General features: G+C 39.6%; 1 protein-coding gene across 4 annotated transcripts in view; it reads right to left on the bottom strand.

The window, feature by feature from the left end:
• Positions 1-8,758, bottom strand: part of MRPL1 (mitochondrial ribosomal protein L1) — a 60,379-nt gene extending 51,621 nt beyond the window's left edge. For 2 of the 4 annotated variants that reach the window (XM_079769704.1, XM_079769705.1), the window contains exons 1-2: positions 8,236-8,448; positions 7,234-7,345 (exon numbers count right to left, since the gene is read on the bottom strand). In XM_079769704.1, coding sequence (XP_079625830.1) covers positions 7,234-7,345; positions 8,236-8,338 — 215 coding nt within the window. In that variant the 5' untranslated portion in view covers positions 8,339-8,448. Of the gene's footprint in view, positions 1-7,233; positions 7,346-8,235; positions 8,449-8,572 lie in introns of those variants that run through there. The other 2 variants (XM_079769703.1, XM_079769702.1) reach the window with 2 other exon arrangements.
• Positions 8,759-15,724: the final 6,966 nt, after the last annotated feature.

Raw genomic sequence — 15,724 nt, forward strand, 5'->3', positions numbered from 1 at the left:
CCCAAGAAACCAGAAATACCAATCAGAAAGGACATATGCACCCTTATGTTCACAGCAGCAAAATTTACCATAGCTAAGATTTGGAAACAGCCTAAGTGCCCATCAGCAGATGAGTGGATTAACGAACTGTGGTACATATACACAATGGAATACTAAGCTGCTGTATAAAAGTAGGAAATCTTACCATTTGCAACAGCATGGATGGCACTGGAGAGCATTATGCTAAGCAAAATAAGCCAGTAGGAGAAAGATAAACATCACATGCTCTCACTCATATGAGGAATATGATGAACAACATAAACTGGTGAACTAAAATAGATCCAGAGACATAGAAGCATCGAACAGACCATCCAACCTCAGGGGGAAAGGGGAAGGACTGAGGGGGAGAAGGGAGAGAAGAGATCAACCAAAGGACTAGTATGCATGCATATAAGCATAACCCATGGACACAGTCAGTAGGGGGCGGGGGTGAGGGCATGTACGGGGTGAGGGTGGGGGTGGGAATGAGTGGGGAGAGGTCAATGGGGGAAAAGGATTCATATGTAATACTTTATTTTTTTATTAAGGTATTATATGTGTACATATCTTACCATTGCCTCCCCCACCCCACTCCCATACATGACTTCACCCCCCAGAGTTTTGTGTCCATTGGTTATGCTTATATGTATGCATACAAGTCCTTCGGTTGATCTCTTATCTCGTCCACCTCTCTCTAACCTTCCCGCTGTAATCTGACAGTCTGTTTGATGCTTTACTGTCTCTGTACCTATCTTTTTGTTCAACAGTTTATAATTTTCTTTATTATCCATAAATGAGTGAGATCATGTGGTATTTTTCTTTCATTGACTGGCTTATTTCACTTAGCATAATGTTCTCCAATTCATATGTAATACTTTAAATAATAAAGAATTTTTTTAAAAATGAGTCCTAGCTGTAACCTACAGATTTACTTTACATAAATGCTGATTTCACCACTAAATTTTCATTCATGACTGAACCTGTCCATTAATTTGCAATTAATATGAAATTCCCAGGGGCTGAAATATGATTTTTAAATTAACAAATATTTGCAAAACGTAATGAAAGAAAAAAAGAAAGGAAGGAAGAAACTAAGAAACTGAGTTGGGTATACAACAATTTACTTATTTATGCTTTGAACCTTGTTTCACAAAATACATATTTGAGGTGATTCAGTGAATATATATTTTTTTAAATACTCATTGATTTTTTTTTTTTAGAGAGAGGGAGAGGGAGAGGGAGAGAAAAAGAAATGTTGATATGAAAACAGAACATCAATCGGCTGTCTACTGTACAACCCCTATTGGGGATGCAGCTAGCAACCGAGACATGTGCCTTGACAGGGAATTGAACCAGCAACCTTTCAGTGCATGGGATGCCCAACCAACTGAGCCACACTGGCCAGGGCCAGTGAAAATATTTTTAAGTTACAAATGGAACACTGCTTTAAGGTATAAATCATTACAACACAGACTGAATAGGACTCTAAGGAAAATACTTTCTTACAAAAAAAAAACCTGCAACTGAGCAAAATCCATTAATAATAATTTCATAGACCATCTGCCTATTTTCCATGACTCTCCAAAAAGTGTCTATCTTTATTCACAAGAATCATGTCCAGAAGAACTTTGTTGTTGTTCATGTTCATGTAATTATGCAAGGCCCTTTCAGGAGAGCTTAAAAAGTATAATTCTCAGAGCCTAAAATAAATCATACTAGAAAGGCTTTTTTTGGAAAATGAGGGAGAAACACCTGGCAGCCTGAATCAAAGAGAACAGAATTTAGCTGCAGTTACCTGGGTAACTAAACCACAAAGATTAAATGAGTAAAAGGGACTGTGCTCAGGTAATAACTTTCTGCCTGCCTCATCTGTCTTCTAATTCCAAAAGCATGAAAAGAAAAATAATTCCATGGTTACACCCCAATAAAGAATTATAAGAAAAAAAATCAGCGCTATAATAAAGCTCACTTCAAGACCTTTGAAGATCTATGACTCCAGAGATCCAAGTTCTTTGAAGGAAAGAAACCTCTGACATTGAAGAATTGAAGGGTTGGGATGGGGGAGGAGGGAGGAAAGCATACAACTTCTGTCAAAGTAAACTGAATTAAACAGCACTAAAGAGAAAATGCCTAGGGCATGTAATTATTAATGGAATGCAAATGTCTGGAATTTGTATTTCTCAGTGTACATCACATAAATAAATTCACTAACATTTCTGATGCTGGTTTATTCATTAAACTAAATGCAGAAGTTCTGCTTCTACTTACAATGTAAAAGCTGACAGAATAAAACCCAGTCATTAATAATACAAATAAATGAAAGTTTAAAAAAAAAAAAAGGCTGGAAAGAGCTTTAACAGTAAGAAAGAGTGAAATAAAAATCACCACTTTTCTTGAATCCATCACAGAGCTGAGATCACAGGGCAAATGAGTAGCCTGAAATCCAAGGAGTCCATCCACACTCTCACCCCGCCCCCATGCATACCACCAGGGCAAGTTTCACCCCTAGCAGAGTATGAGAGAAAGGAAAGCAGGTAAGGAAAAGAAATCAGCTAAAATATTAGGGCAAGGGTGACAGTGTAAACCCCCTTGGAAGATCCAAACACAAGGGAAGTTCACACTCCATTCGTAGGGCCTTTTCACAGACCTCCATTGATACTCTTAGGAAATACTAGAGCAGTCCAAGAGACTAGAAATCCTCCCTCGAGGGTGCAGACAAGGAGGAGATCAGCCACTGCTGCCAGAAAAGCATGTAACTCTGAAACCCAGGGCATAGGTAAACATCCATTCTGTGCAGGAAAAAGAAAGAAGAAAAAAGTACTAAAACTTCTACCCTTGAGGGTAGGGAAGGAAACAGTCCTGCAAGCAGTATTCTCTATCAATAAAGATGGGCAAGGTCCCGGACATTCTCACACAAGGTCTGTGGCAGATACATACCATGGGAACAAGGAACAAAAATATTAAGAAGACCCATCCCCAAGGTCTAGCCACACTGTGCCTACTTAAGATAAATGCTGGACTTGAAAAAACAGAGACTCCCTCACATACCTATCCCCAGCCTAACAAGCACTGAGCAATAAGCAACAGCAGTCTACTACTAGGGGAGAGGCAAGAGTATGGAGAAACACCCCCGCATCCCAAACCCCCTCAACCTCTGCACTGTACTCCCCACTCTCCCCCAAAAACTGCAAGACAGAAAACTGATCCGGACCTAGAACACTGAAGAGAAACCTTCCACCGCCCAGCCCCCACTCAAAGCACAAAGTGACAGTACAGAAATATGAAGCCAATGGTAACCATAGCAACAATAAAACCAAAACCTAGATCAACTGACTGGATTGATTCAAGGCTATGACAGAAGGGGCATGCACATTTCCAGACATAAATGCCACGTACTTCAGTCTCGACCGTTCTACACAAAATGTCTGGCAGTCCACAAAATTTTTGAAATACTTGAAGAAAAATAACCTCAGGAGAGGAAAAGAACCAGAGTCAGAGATGATACAGTGGCCTTTTTTACCACAATCTGCCACTGGCAAACCATGGTTTATATGCATGGAGGAGCGGGGAGATTCAGAATGATAAGAGGTAAGAGAAAAAAAGCAAGCCCCTCTGTCTCAGATCCTAATTAAAAAAAAAAAAAAATAGCCGTGAAAAATCTATTTTTAGTATATTATAAAGTCAGTATATTTAATTTAAAAATTAAAACCACAACTAGAATTATGAATACTATGATCCTCTTTAAGCTACTGAGTAACTCATTGTCAGGCATAAAAATATTGCTAATAATTTTTCATTTTTTTAAGTATGCAAACTTCTTATACTATGTTTTTTAGGTTAGTGAAATTGTTTTAAAAGTTGTACTAGAATACAAATTTAAAGAAAATATAAAATGAAAAATTTCTGTAGGACAAAAAACACACATTTGAACATAAAATATTCTCAAAATAATTGCTATCCCTAATAAACAAATACTTTAAGAAAGCAGAAAAATGAACAACCCAATGGAAACATGGGAAAATTATATAAATTAGAAACACTGAAGAAACACAAAGATTGATGATATCCAGGGTTGTTAGGAATATGGAAAACTGGACACTCTCACTCATTGCTGGTTAGGGATGTAAACTGGCACAACCAATAGTTCTCGAACTTCTCAACAAGAAAAGATAATGCAGGTACTATTCACACTCAAAGGAAGCCTCCTTTCTAGTTATATTTCCACCATCTCTCTCTTTTTTTATAATCTTTATTATTGAAAGTTTTACATATGTCTCCTTTTCCCCCTCATCGACCCCCTCCAGTCCACCCCCACCATCTCTCTCTTTATCCTATATTCAAGTCATATCAGACTGTATTACATCCATATCATTTACTTTCATGCCTCTATCCCACTGAAACACCATTCTCAAATTGCCCTGCAAAACTCTATCTTTCAAGACCCAGCTCAAATACCAATACTTCTTGCACTACTCTCCTCCAGGTAGAATTAACTGACCTTTCATTTGTGATCCCATAGCACTTGATCCATTCCTCTACCATAACAGTTAAAACATGTTAAAAGTTATGGTGCAGATATTTGATAATTTATAATATACAGAGAGCTTCTGTTAATCAACAAGCAAAAAAAAATGAGAATAGGACATGAGGAGAAAATTCACAGTAAAAAAAAAATTGTTCTTAAACATATGAAAGATATACAACCTCAATAATAAAAGAAATATAAATTAAAACCATGATGAAACCATTTATTACCTATCAAATTGGCAACAATAAAAATTTTGACTACATACTGTATATGGGAAAGTAGGCATTCTAATAATACTTGCTGGTAAGGACATAAACTGACAAGATCTCTATAAAGGCAAATTGCTATTACCTATCAAAATTATAAATGCACACATCTTTTTTTGTATATCAAAGAGAAGAGTTTTTTTGTTCTTAATTAAAATTGTTCGTTTTTTTATATTTTATTGATTTCAGAGAGGAAGAGAGAAGGAGAGAGAGATAGAAACATCAATGATAAGAATTACTGATCAGCTGCCTCCTGCACACAACCGGGGCATGTGCCCTGACTGGGAATCAAACCGTGACCCTGGTTCATATGTCAACATTCACCGCCGGCTAGGACACATCTTTTTATTCAACAATTCTATTTCTCAGAATTTATACTACAAACATATTCATAATATTTGACAAGATCTATGTACATGACTAGTCATTGCAGGATCATTTGTAATAGCAAAAGATTGAAATAAATGTATAGCAATAGGAAAATGGTTAAATTATGGTAAAGTCACACAATGAAATAAACCCATGTTCACTGCAGCATTACTTCCAATAGCCAAAACATGCAAGCAACCTAAATATGAATTGATGGATGGATGGACAAAGAAAATGTGGTATATACAGGGTAGAGCAAAAGTAGGTTTACAGTTGCTCATGTGGAAAATAAGACAATAAACTCTGTGTTTCGTGTCCTCATAACTGTGGAATATTATTAAGCCACAAAATCTTGTCATTCGCAACATGGATGGATCTTGAAGATATGCTAAGTGAAATAAGTCAGAGAAAGACAAATACTATATGATTTCACTTATATGTGGAATAAGGGGGAAAAAAGAGAATAGATTAGTGGTTGTCAGAGGCAGAAGGTGAGGGGTAGGCAAAATGGTCAAAAGGTACAAACCTTACAACAAATAATGGGAATGTTATGTACAGCATGGTGACTGTAGTAAATAATACTGTACTTTATTTTTGAAAATTGTGGAGAAAAATCTTAAAAGTTCTCATTACAAGAAAAAAAAGTTGTAACTCCATGATAATAGATGTTAACTAGCCTTATTGTGGTGAACATTTCACAATATACATAAATATCAAATCATTATGCTGTACACCTGAAACTAATATGTTATATGTCAATTATAACTCAATAAAAAAAGAATGACTAGACAGTTCTATCTGAAACAATCTCTAAGATATGTGGAGATATAGCTGGAGATTATTCAAAGTAAGCAAGAACAGAACAGAGTATCTGGTTAAATAGAAACTATTTTCCTCTACTCACAAGAATTCTGACACCAAATGCACAGGCTTTTTTCCCACACCATCTAATTCTCTGACATCAGCTAGGTGTCCTACAATTCAATACAATTCTGCCGGTAGCTACCTGGTTTAGCATTAGATCCCACAAGTTACAGGCTCGGTCTCACAAGACTGCCTTCACTGCAGATGCCAATCACAAGTCCAGGCCTCCAGTACTTCTGACCAACAAGCTATAAATCAGGGTGTAGTATAATCCCCTCCTCCGACTTCATAATTTGCTAGAATGCCTCACAGGACTCAGAGAAACCCTTAAATATTTACTGGTTTCTTATATAATAAAGAATACGATAAAGGATACAGATGAACAGCTAGATAAGTCGGTATAGAGGACGAGATCCAGAAGGGTCTGTCCCCATCGGGTTGGGAGCACTACTCTCTGACACATAAATTGTGTGCACCAACCTAGAACCTCTCTGAACCCCAGAGTTCAGAGATTTTAATGGATGCTTCATCATGTAGACCTTCTCCCCTCCCTGGAGGATGGAGAGCGAGGCTGAAAGTTCTAAGCTTCTAACCATGTTTTGGTCTTTCTGGTGACCAGCCCCAATCCAGGAGCCCACCAAGAGTTGCTTTGTTAGTAAAAAGGTGCTCCTATCACCCAGGAAATTACGAGGGTTTTAGAAACTCCGTAACAGGAAATGGGTCAAAGACCCGATATAAGAACAAAAGATGCTCCTAGCATCCCTATAACTCAGGAGATTCACAAGGGTTTTAGAAGCTCTGTGTCAGGAACTGGGCAGAGACCAATGTACCAGTAAATACGTATTATGTCACAAAATCCTAGCCTCAACACTCATTAGCTCTGTGATGTTGCACAAGTTACATAATCTATCCGTGCCTTGCTTTTTGGTTCTAAAAGAGAATATAATAACAATAGCTTCCACATAAGGTTGCTGTAGGGATTAAACTCATAATTGAATGTCAGTATTCAATAAATATTAAGTATTGTTTTAAGTTATATACTTTATTCAGGACTACAAAGTCAAAAAAGCAAAGATGATAGGCTTTTACAACTATATGTCCCTGTATCTGTTTATGGAACTGAGCATAATTTTTTAAATCAAAATTTAGGATGATAGCAAATGAAATAACTAAAAAAAAAATACTTACTTCCTAGCAGCAGCAGCAAAATGTCTATTAGGCACATGAACACATGCAGAACAAGGGTAAAGAGGTGTCTGATAAGCCATCTTGGAAAGATTATGCCTTTGATGTATCACGACTTGAAAGAAAAAAACATGTAAAATATTAATATTAAATAATAATTACATCCACAATTTTTATATTCTTAATCAGCGTTTTCCAAAACAAAAACATTCAATATTTTGTGATTCTTAACCATTCTTTAAAAAGTGTAATAATGGACACTCCACTTCTTAAAACTAAAGCCAAGTAAACACAACTAATTGAACAATTTTTGTCTTCACTTATTTTTAACTTAATCCAGTTCAGGCTCAAAGTATGTTACAGAATATGTATGTCTGTCCTGAATATGTAAAATAATTTAAATTTTACTCATTTTTAAAAATAGATAATACATTCACAGAGTTGCTGCAAGTACTTCTGAAAGATACGAAAAAAGTGAAGGAATTGCCTCACCAGAGATCAAGACTTGTTATAAAGCCATGGTAATTAAGGCTGTGGTATTGGCACAGCTATAGAAAGACAAAGTAATAAAACAACAAACAGCCCAACAACAGATTCGTGCACATAATGGATATCTGACATATGTGAAATGGGGGTGATGCTAGGTGATGCTTCCACCAAAAGATCTATCTTAATTAAATAACAATACACATCACTGTGCTTCAAAAACACAACACAAAACAAAAATTAAAAAGCAATGTACCAAAAAAGGGCTGTCATCCTAGCCCTTAACTGGATCTTCTGAAATGCTGAGGGAAGAGTGGCTACCAAGAAGTATGCTTGAATTAGCCACCAAATGACAGCTGCTGATCCAAATTAGACAACGTCTTCGGAAGTTTAAGAACTGAAATCACCTGCAACCATGCAGAGCCCTGAACGCACCAACAAGCATTTTGTAAACGTTCAAGTTTACGGTGGTGAGCCACACACACGCATATGCAGAACCTTTTCCTCATCAGAACTCACTTCGCGTAGCCAACTCCTTTCTCTCCCGGCACCTGCACCTGCACCACCGGTATCGGGAACAGCCTCGGTCGCTACGAGCGGCCGGAGGGGTGTGGAGGCACATCCTCCTCCCCTCCCACTCCCACGGCGGACGGCTCCAGAGGGAGCGAGACCGCTGAGAAGGTCGCTTTTCCACAGTAATGACCCTCTGGAGAACTTTGAGCCCAAAAGAGCAGGAGGCTTTTCCGGCCCCCAGTGCAGACCCGGGCGTAGGAGTCTGGCTTGCACTCTGGACAACAGGAGACCCCCACGGCGCCACTGGTCTTTTCCCCCAAGCCCACACAACGCCTGGCTTTACCTCTCCCCAGGCATCTGACGGCCGCCGCCATGTTGGCCATTCCGGATTGTGCTGATGAAATGGGTCCTACGCTTCCACGTGGAAGAAATCTTGAAAGGGTTCCCTTCCGGAATTGGCGGAGGGGGGGAAGAGATTAGAAGGAGCAAGAAAAGGGGCAGGAACCAAGTCGGCTTCGGTGCCGAGTGGGAAGGGCGCTGGACGGCGTGCCCCGTGGCGGTGTTCCCCTCAGCCCTCCGTGCTGCCCGGGACGCCGCGTTTCAAGGTTCCGGGAGGAGAGCGTAAACGCTTTCAGGGAAATCGGCTCTTCCTGCAGAACGCGGTCCTGCTGGCCAGGTCCTGACCATCTTAATTTTTGATTCTGCCAGTGTACTAGGGACGATCGTTTTTAATAGATTGTGAGAGTACCCAGCAAAGTATGAAAAATAGAAAATCTGAAGAATCTCACCAGCTTCCACCGCCACTTGGCCAGTCTTGTAAAGACTTTAAAAATTCGGGAGGCTTTCCACTACACCCGAGGTGGGGGCCCCAATCACTGACAAACCTTTTCACTCAGCGCAAGGTCAGAGGGGGGTTAAGGTAATATTTATCAGCTCTCCATTTCGCCCCTGCTGGCTAACTATGGCATTAGGATCAACTGAATAACAAGACTTAACAAATTTATATAACACTATTAGTTTTAATATGGCAGATGTAAGACCTACGCACAGGTGATTCTGACTGGGGGTGGCGTGGGGCGGGGGGGGGGGGGGGGGGAGAGAACCAGTATTCTTCCCATTACATTACAGCTGACCGTGTGGTTTATCTAAAGCAAATCTGGTCACAGATTGTGTCACTTCCCAGTTTAAATAAAACCCTCCAGGGACTACCTCTGAAGCTGCTTCTGCCTCCACTTACCTCCCCAGCCTCAATCTTCCTGCCAACATCCTCCCGCTCCCACACCCAGGGTTTCTCATCACCACGATGCTCAGCTGCTCGTTCTGTCCCCTCCGTTTGGAATATCTTGTACCACATCACCCAGGTAACTGTTTTTAAAGATTTCAGCGCAGACTTTAATCACTGATGAAGCCGCCCTTCTCTCTTCCCCGGCTGAGTTATGACCATCTCTTCATGACTTTGCACAGTCCCCAGGGCTTATATCTGGTTTTGTTTTCAAAGAGTTTTATTGATATTTCATTTACATACCAAACGATCCACCAATCTAAATTGTACAATTCAAATATTCACAGAGTCGTGCGACCATTCCCACAATATTGCTGTTTTCCCCATCAATCTGAGCTCAGTGTGGGCAGAAATCATGTTTTGTTTATTTTTTTAACCTCTGTTTAAAAATGAACTTTACTTGTGGACAAATGCCAGAATAGGAGCAAATTTACCAAATCCATTCAGACAAAACAAACACCCAGATTACAGGTGCTGGTCCTTAGACTCTACACCCCTCCCTTTCCGTAGCCAGAGTGAGCTGGCCCCCATCTGTGTACTTCTTTATGTCTCCTTTCAAAACAGGAGAATTTAAATAGTCAATGTGGAACTCACGTAGTATGCTTATAAGCCCTATTAAAACAATATCCTATAGAGGTGCAGCTTCTTTACCTAATTGCTCACTTTGAGCACTAGAATTTGATGACTTTAGTCAGTGGGATTCAGAGTCCAGTTATCTATATATAACATAGAAAGAGGTTAATTTAGTTTGAAACTTACAATAACTACAGAAATCCACTCTCTGAAATGGGGAACTCCAAGACTCTAAATGTTTAATACATATGAGGTTCTCGTTGAAGAGAGGCAGTAGAACATTCTGGTTAAGCAGTGGTGTTCTGAAGCTAAATTTCCTGGGTTTCGAATCCCAGTATCACCACTTACTAGCCATATGACCCAGGGCAAGTTACTACATCTCTCTGAGCTCAGATTCCTCATCTGGGACTAATAATGAGATAATTTACTAAGGTACTTACTACAGTACCTGACACAGAATCAACACTCATTTAATGTTAAATGTTGTCATTAGTAAGGAACCAGTGAGCGTTCTTAACCAGAGAGGCAAAATGAATATGCTGTTCTAATATCCCTTCTTCCAATATCTGCTTATTTCTTAATATGATACCTGCTATTCTTATCCCTACATGTGCTAGGTCCTAGACTCTAGCAGCTAGGAGGTCATTTACTTTATATCAGAACTTTTATTCATATTTGAAGAAAATCTTTAGGCTGCGTTTATGCACTTCCTCAAAGTTCACTTTAAAACAAATTTTTCCAGTTGATTTCTAGAGAGGCTTATACTCTCTAGGAGTCTTGGCAACATGCCAGTTGCCTGCCTGCTTGGCTAAGCAAAGCTTTTAAATATTTGCTTAGCCCTGTGATTCTCCTGATCTGTGTTTTCTGCCTCCCACAACCATCTTCCAGTTGAGCTGAAGACTTCATTGCAAGAAGAGTCACTTCTCATTTGGGGTTCAAATGGAAAATGGGTCTTATTGGACCAAAAAAAAAGGAACTCCATGATACTTCCTACTTCCGTGTGTGCATCAGAATTACCCAGAAGACCTGTTTAAACTCAGATTGCCAGGCTCCGCCCCACTGAGTTTCTGATCCAGTAGGCCTAGGGTGGGCCTGTGAATTTGCATGTACTAGGGTATAATAAGTATTCAGGTGATGCTGATGTACTGGTCCAGTACCACTCCCACTGTAATACTATGAAACATTTGCATCCTACCTGTCATTATCTTGGGGAGGAGTTGTTGTTTTGTTTAATAATTTAATGCTCCATGTAATATAGGCAATAAAAACACGAATTTCCCCATATGGTGTCTTTAGGACCAGAATCTACCCACTCTTATCTTTTTCTCCTCTATACAGAAACTGCTACTGCACACCTGATTGCAGCTCCTAAACTAGCCAGCTGTCAGCTGGGCAAATTTCCAGTGTTTGCCTATCTGCCTATTTGGATTTTAAGTATTACCAACTCCTAGATTCCCTTCCTTCCTTGGGCTTACTTCAGACTCAGATTATTTTTTCATAAAGAAATTACTATCTCGAATAATGATTTCTTAGTCATAAAGTTGAAAGTTTGGAAGGAATTGGAACTCATTTTGTCTGTCTTCCCTCCCCCATTTATGGGTGCTTCTCTTCAAAAATCCCTAGGAGACTAAATCCTAGATTGCCCAGTGGAATTGCTGGTAAGTGTTTAACAACTGGCTCCTGGTACAAAGGAAATGAATTTGTAACATTTGCCTATCTCCATGGTGTAAATGTTCACACAATAGCTGATTTCAAGCTACCAAACATGAAATCAACTAACTCACAAAATTTCTGACAACTTCACACTTGGTTCTCATGTGTCTATAGATCACTACTGGAAGTTTGCTGGTAAAAAGTCTTTGGTAACTTTCAGAAAGACTAAATCAAATCAGTTCATCTTAGAGCTGCACTTCTCAAACTGAACCGTGAATGCAAATCACCTGGAAATCTTATTAAAACGTAGATTCTAAATTAGTAGGTCTGGGGTAGAACCTTAGATTCTGATTTCTAACAGGCTCCTAAGTGGTGTTGATGTTGCTGCTCTATGGACTACACTTTGAGTAGCAGGATCCTACAACACATCCTACTGCAAAATTCATATTTTTATCATTAGCCCCAAACCAGAATTTTTTGAATAAGTTCTCTCTTCCTATACAGAGAATAACTTAAGTAGATCCCCAAATTTCTAGTATAACTCCATGATCTCCAACAGTGGAGATTACAGAAATATCAGTAATTTCCTGCCCAGCCCACATCTACTTCTTGTAGAAACCTCCTTCTCCTAAGTAAAATTCCCCAGTCCCGGCTCTTTGGATCAGTGGAAGCCATCTGACCCAAGAAAAGTCTATCCGTTCTGTAGCCAGTGATCTGGGCTTGAAAAGAAAAGCTGGGCCATTTGTTCTCATGAAACTAAAATTGGGAAAATGAAAGACTAGAGAAAAACGAGAAAGACAACATTTTCTTTGCTGTGGGAGGACTCATGCTATACGGTCATGGAGTAGATTCAAGGCTAGAGAAGCCTTGAAAGGCCAGCTGAAATTAATTAACAAGCAGAAATGATGCCTGAGTAGAGTTACAGGAAGCCAGTCAGTATCAAGAATAGAATGGAGGGAGAATGCTGAGAACGGCAGACACCATGAAGAAGAAAGAGATCGACCAGCCTGAGAGGAAGACAGCAGATGCTGCTTCAGTTCCTGTTACAGTTTCCGTCAAGTCCGCTGTATCACTGTCCCTCTCCCTGCGTCTTGTGAGATCCCTATCTACCATATATTTTCCTACAATAATCCCTGGTTCCTTGAACTTAATCAAGTGAATTATTATATATTTTAAACAAGAAACTAATTTAAATCATGGAACTGTAGTTTTTCTGGTCATAATGCATGAATTGGCAGCTCTCTGCCAGAATTAGGTGTAAATAAAGACTTAATCATGGAATTTCACAGTTTGAAAAACTATGGAAGGTCTGTCTACCTGATGTATAACCCTTGGCATAATTCCCTGCTTGAATTGTTGTTGACAAACTCTCATAAGGTAGTTCCTTCTATTTTTGGACAACCCTAATTGTTAAAATTGTTCCATATAGTATTAAAGCTAGAATCATCTTCTCTAGTAGTAACTTGGACCTAATTGAACCTTTTGGGTCAATTCCATTTTCACAGGGCAAACTTCCTGCTAATGACAACAGCTATCATGCCTCTTGAGTCTTCTCACTTGGCTGAATATGTTCATGTCTTTACCCCCCAATAGTTGCTGCCTTCCATGGTGTGGTGATGAGACCTTCTCTTCTTCATAGGAGCTTTACCAAGGATACACTCTAGATTGCCTATATCTTTCTTAAAATATGAGTCTAAAACAAATGAACAAACAAAAACACATTAGAAGAGAAAGGAATAGTTAATTTTTCCTGGAAAAATAAATGCAACCTAAAATTGCACTGACTTGTTTGGCAATTCTATGGCTTCCCTTAGTGCTTTGATTCCCTTGCTTTTCTGCAATATTTCTTATTTATGATGAAAAGCATACCAAAAGTATCCCAAACTTTAAACTAAAAGGTAAGGAAGGTTCTTTTTGATAAATTTCTTGCTTTAAGATTTCTATATTCTAGAATAATCCTGTCCAATACAAATACAATGCAAGTCACATAAGTAATTTAAAAAACTTTTTTTAATTTTATTTTTTATTGTTGACACTATTTCTTTGTCCACCTCCACAGAGCCCAGCCCCCCTCCCAGGGCCTTCACCACACTATTGTCTGTGTTAATGGGCTATGCATATCACATATGCACTTTTAAGTTGTCTAGTAGCTACATTAAAAAAGCAAAGAGAAACAAGTAAATCTAATTTTAATAATTTAACCCAGTATATTCACAATATTATTAGTTTAACATCCTATCTAATAAAAGAGTAATATGCAAATTGACCATCACTCCAACACACAAGATGGCCGCCACAAGATGGCCAACAGGGGAGGGCAGTTGGGGGGAACCCAGGCCTGCAAGGGAGGGCAGTTAGGGGTGACTAGGCCAGCAGGGGAGGGCAGTTTGGGGTGACCAGGCCTGCAGCGGAGGACAGTTAGGAGCGACCAGGCCTGCAGGAGAGGGAAGTTGGGGGCAACCAGACTGGAAGGGGAGGGCAGTTAGGGGACCAGGCTGGCAAGGGAGGGCAGTTTGGGGTTACCAGGCCCACAGGGGAGGGCAGTTAGGGGCAATCGGGCTGGCAGGGGAGCAGTTAGGCGTTGATCAGTCTGGCAAGGGAGTGGTTAGAGGATGATCAGGCTGGCAGGCAGAAGCAGTTAGGGGCAATCAGGCAGGCAGGCAGGCAAGCGGTTGGGAGCCAGTAGTCCTGGATTGTGAGAGGGATGTCCGACTGACCTTTTATGGGCAGTCAGACATCCCTCGAGGGGTCCCAGATTGGAGAGGGTGCAGGCTGGGCTGAGGGACACACCCCCTCCCCCCGATGAATGAATTTCGTGCACCAGGCCTCTAGTGTAATATAAAAATCATCGAGATATTATATATTTTTATAGTAAGTTTTGAAATTTGATATGTATTTTACACTTACAGCATGTCACAATTAGGAATCAATGCTCAATAGCCATATTTGGCTACCATATTAGCACAATTTTACAATAATGCTTATCGAACACACTGTATGCCAGATGCTTTTATAAAGCTTGCATATTTTAAATTTTTAAATATTTAAAGTAACACTATGAGATAAACACTATAATTATTTTCATTTTATAGATGAAGAAATAGAGGTACTTAGAAGTTAAATAACTTGCCCAATTAATAAGTAGTTGAGTTGGGATTTATATTTTTTTGTTTTTACTCTATTTTAAAAATTGATGTTTTAGAGAGAGAGGAAGGGAGAGAAAGAAAAACATCGATGTGAGAGTGAAACATCGATTGACTGACTCCTGCATGCTCCCTATCGGTCATCAAGCCCGCAATTCAGGCATATGCCCTGACTGGAATCAAACAGGCAACTTTTCAGTGCACGGAATGATGCCCAATCAACTGAACCACACTGTCCAGGGCCAGAGACTTGTTATTAATCACTGTTATATGTGTATCACATACATATTTTATGCTGGATGCTGTGAAAGCACTGAACATATAATATCTTGCTTAATTCTCATTTTATAGATGAAGAAACTGAAGATCCAAAAAGTTAGTCACTTGCCCAAGGCCACATGACTAGTGTTAGAGCCTAAGAGCAGAGGCAGTGCATCTCATCACTGCACCTCCTCCTGCTTGACTGCCACCCTGAAACGCTGCTGCTTACCTACAGACACTCATGACTCAATATTTTCTTTTTTAGGATTTAATAAATCTTTATTGTTCAGATTATTACAGTTGTTCCTCTTTTTTCCCCCCATAGCTCCCCTCCACCTGGTTCCCACCCCACCCCATGCCCTTACCCCGTCCCCCACTGTCCTCGTCCATAGGTGTAAGATTTTTGTCCAATCTCTTCCCACACCCCCCACACCCCCTTCCCCCTGAGAATTGTCAGTCCACTCCCTTTCTATGCCCCTGGTTCTATTAAATTCACTGGTTTATTCTGTTCATCAGATATTTTATTCACTTGATTTTTAGATTCACTTGTTAATAGATATGTATTTGTTGTCACTTTGTTGTT

The sequence above is a fragment of the Cnephaeus nilssonii genome (assembly GCF_951640355.1).
Source record: "Cnephaeus nilssonii genome assembly, chromosome: 1".
Lineage (NCBI taxonomy): Eukaryota > Metazoa > Chordata > Mammalia > Chiroptera > Vespertilionidae > Cnephaeus > Cnephaeus nilssonii.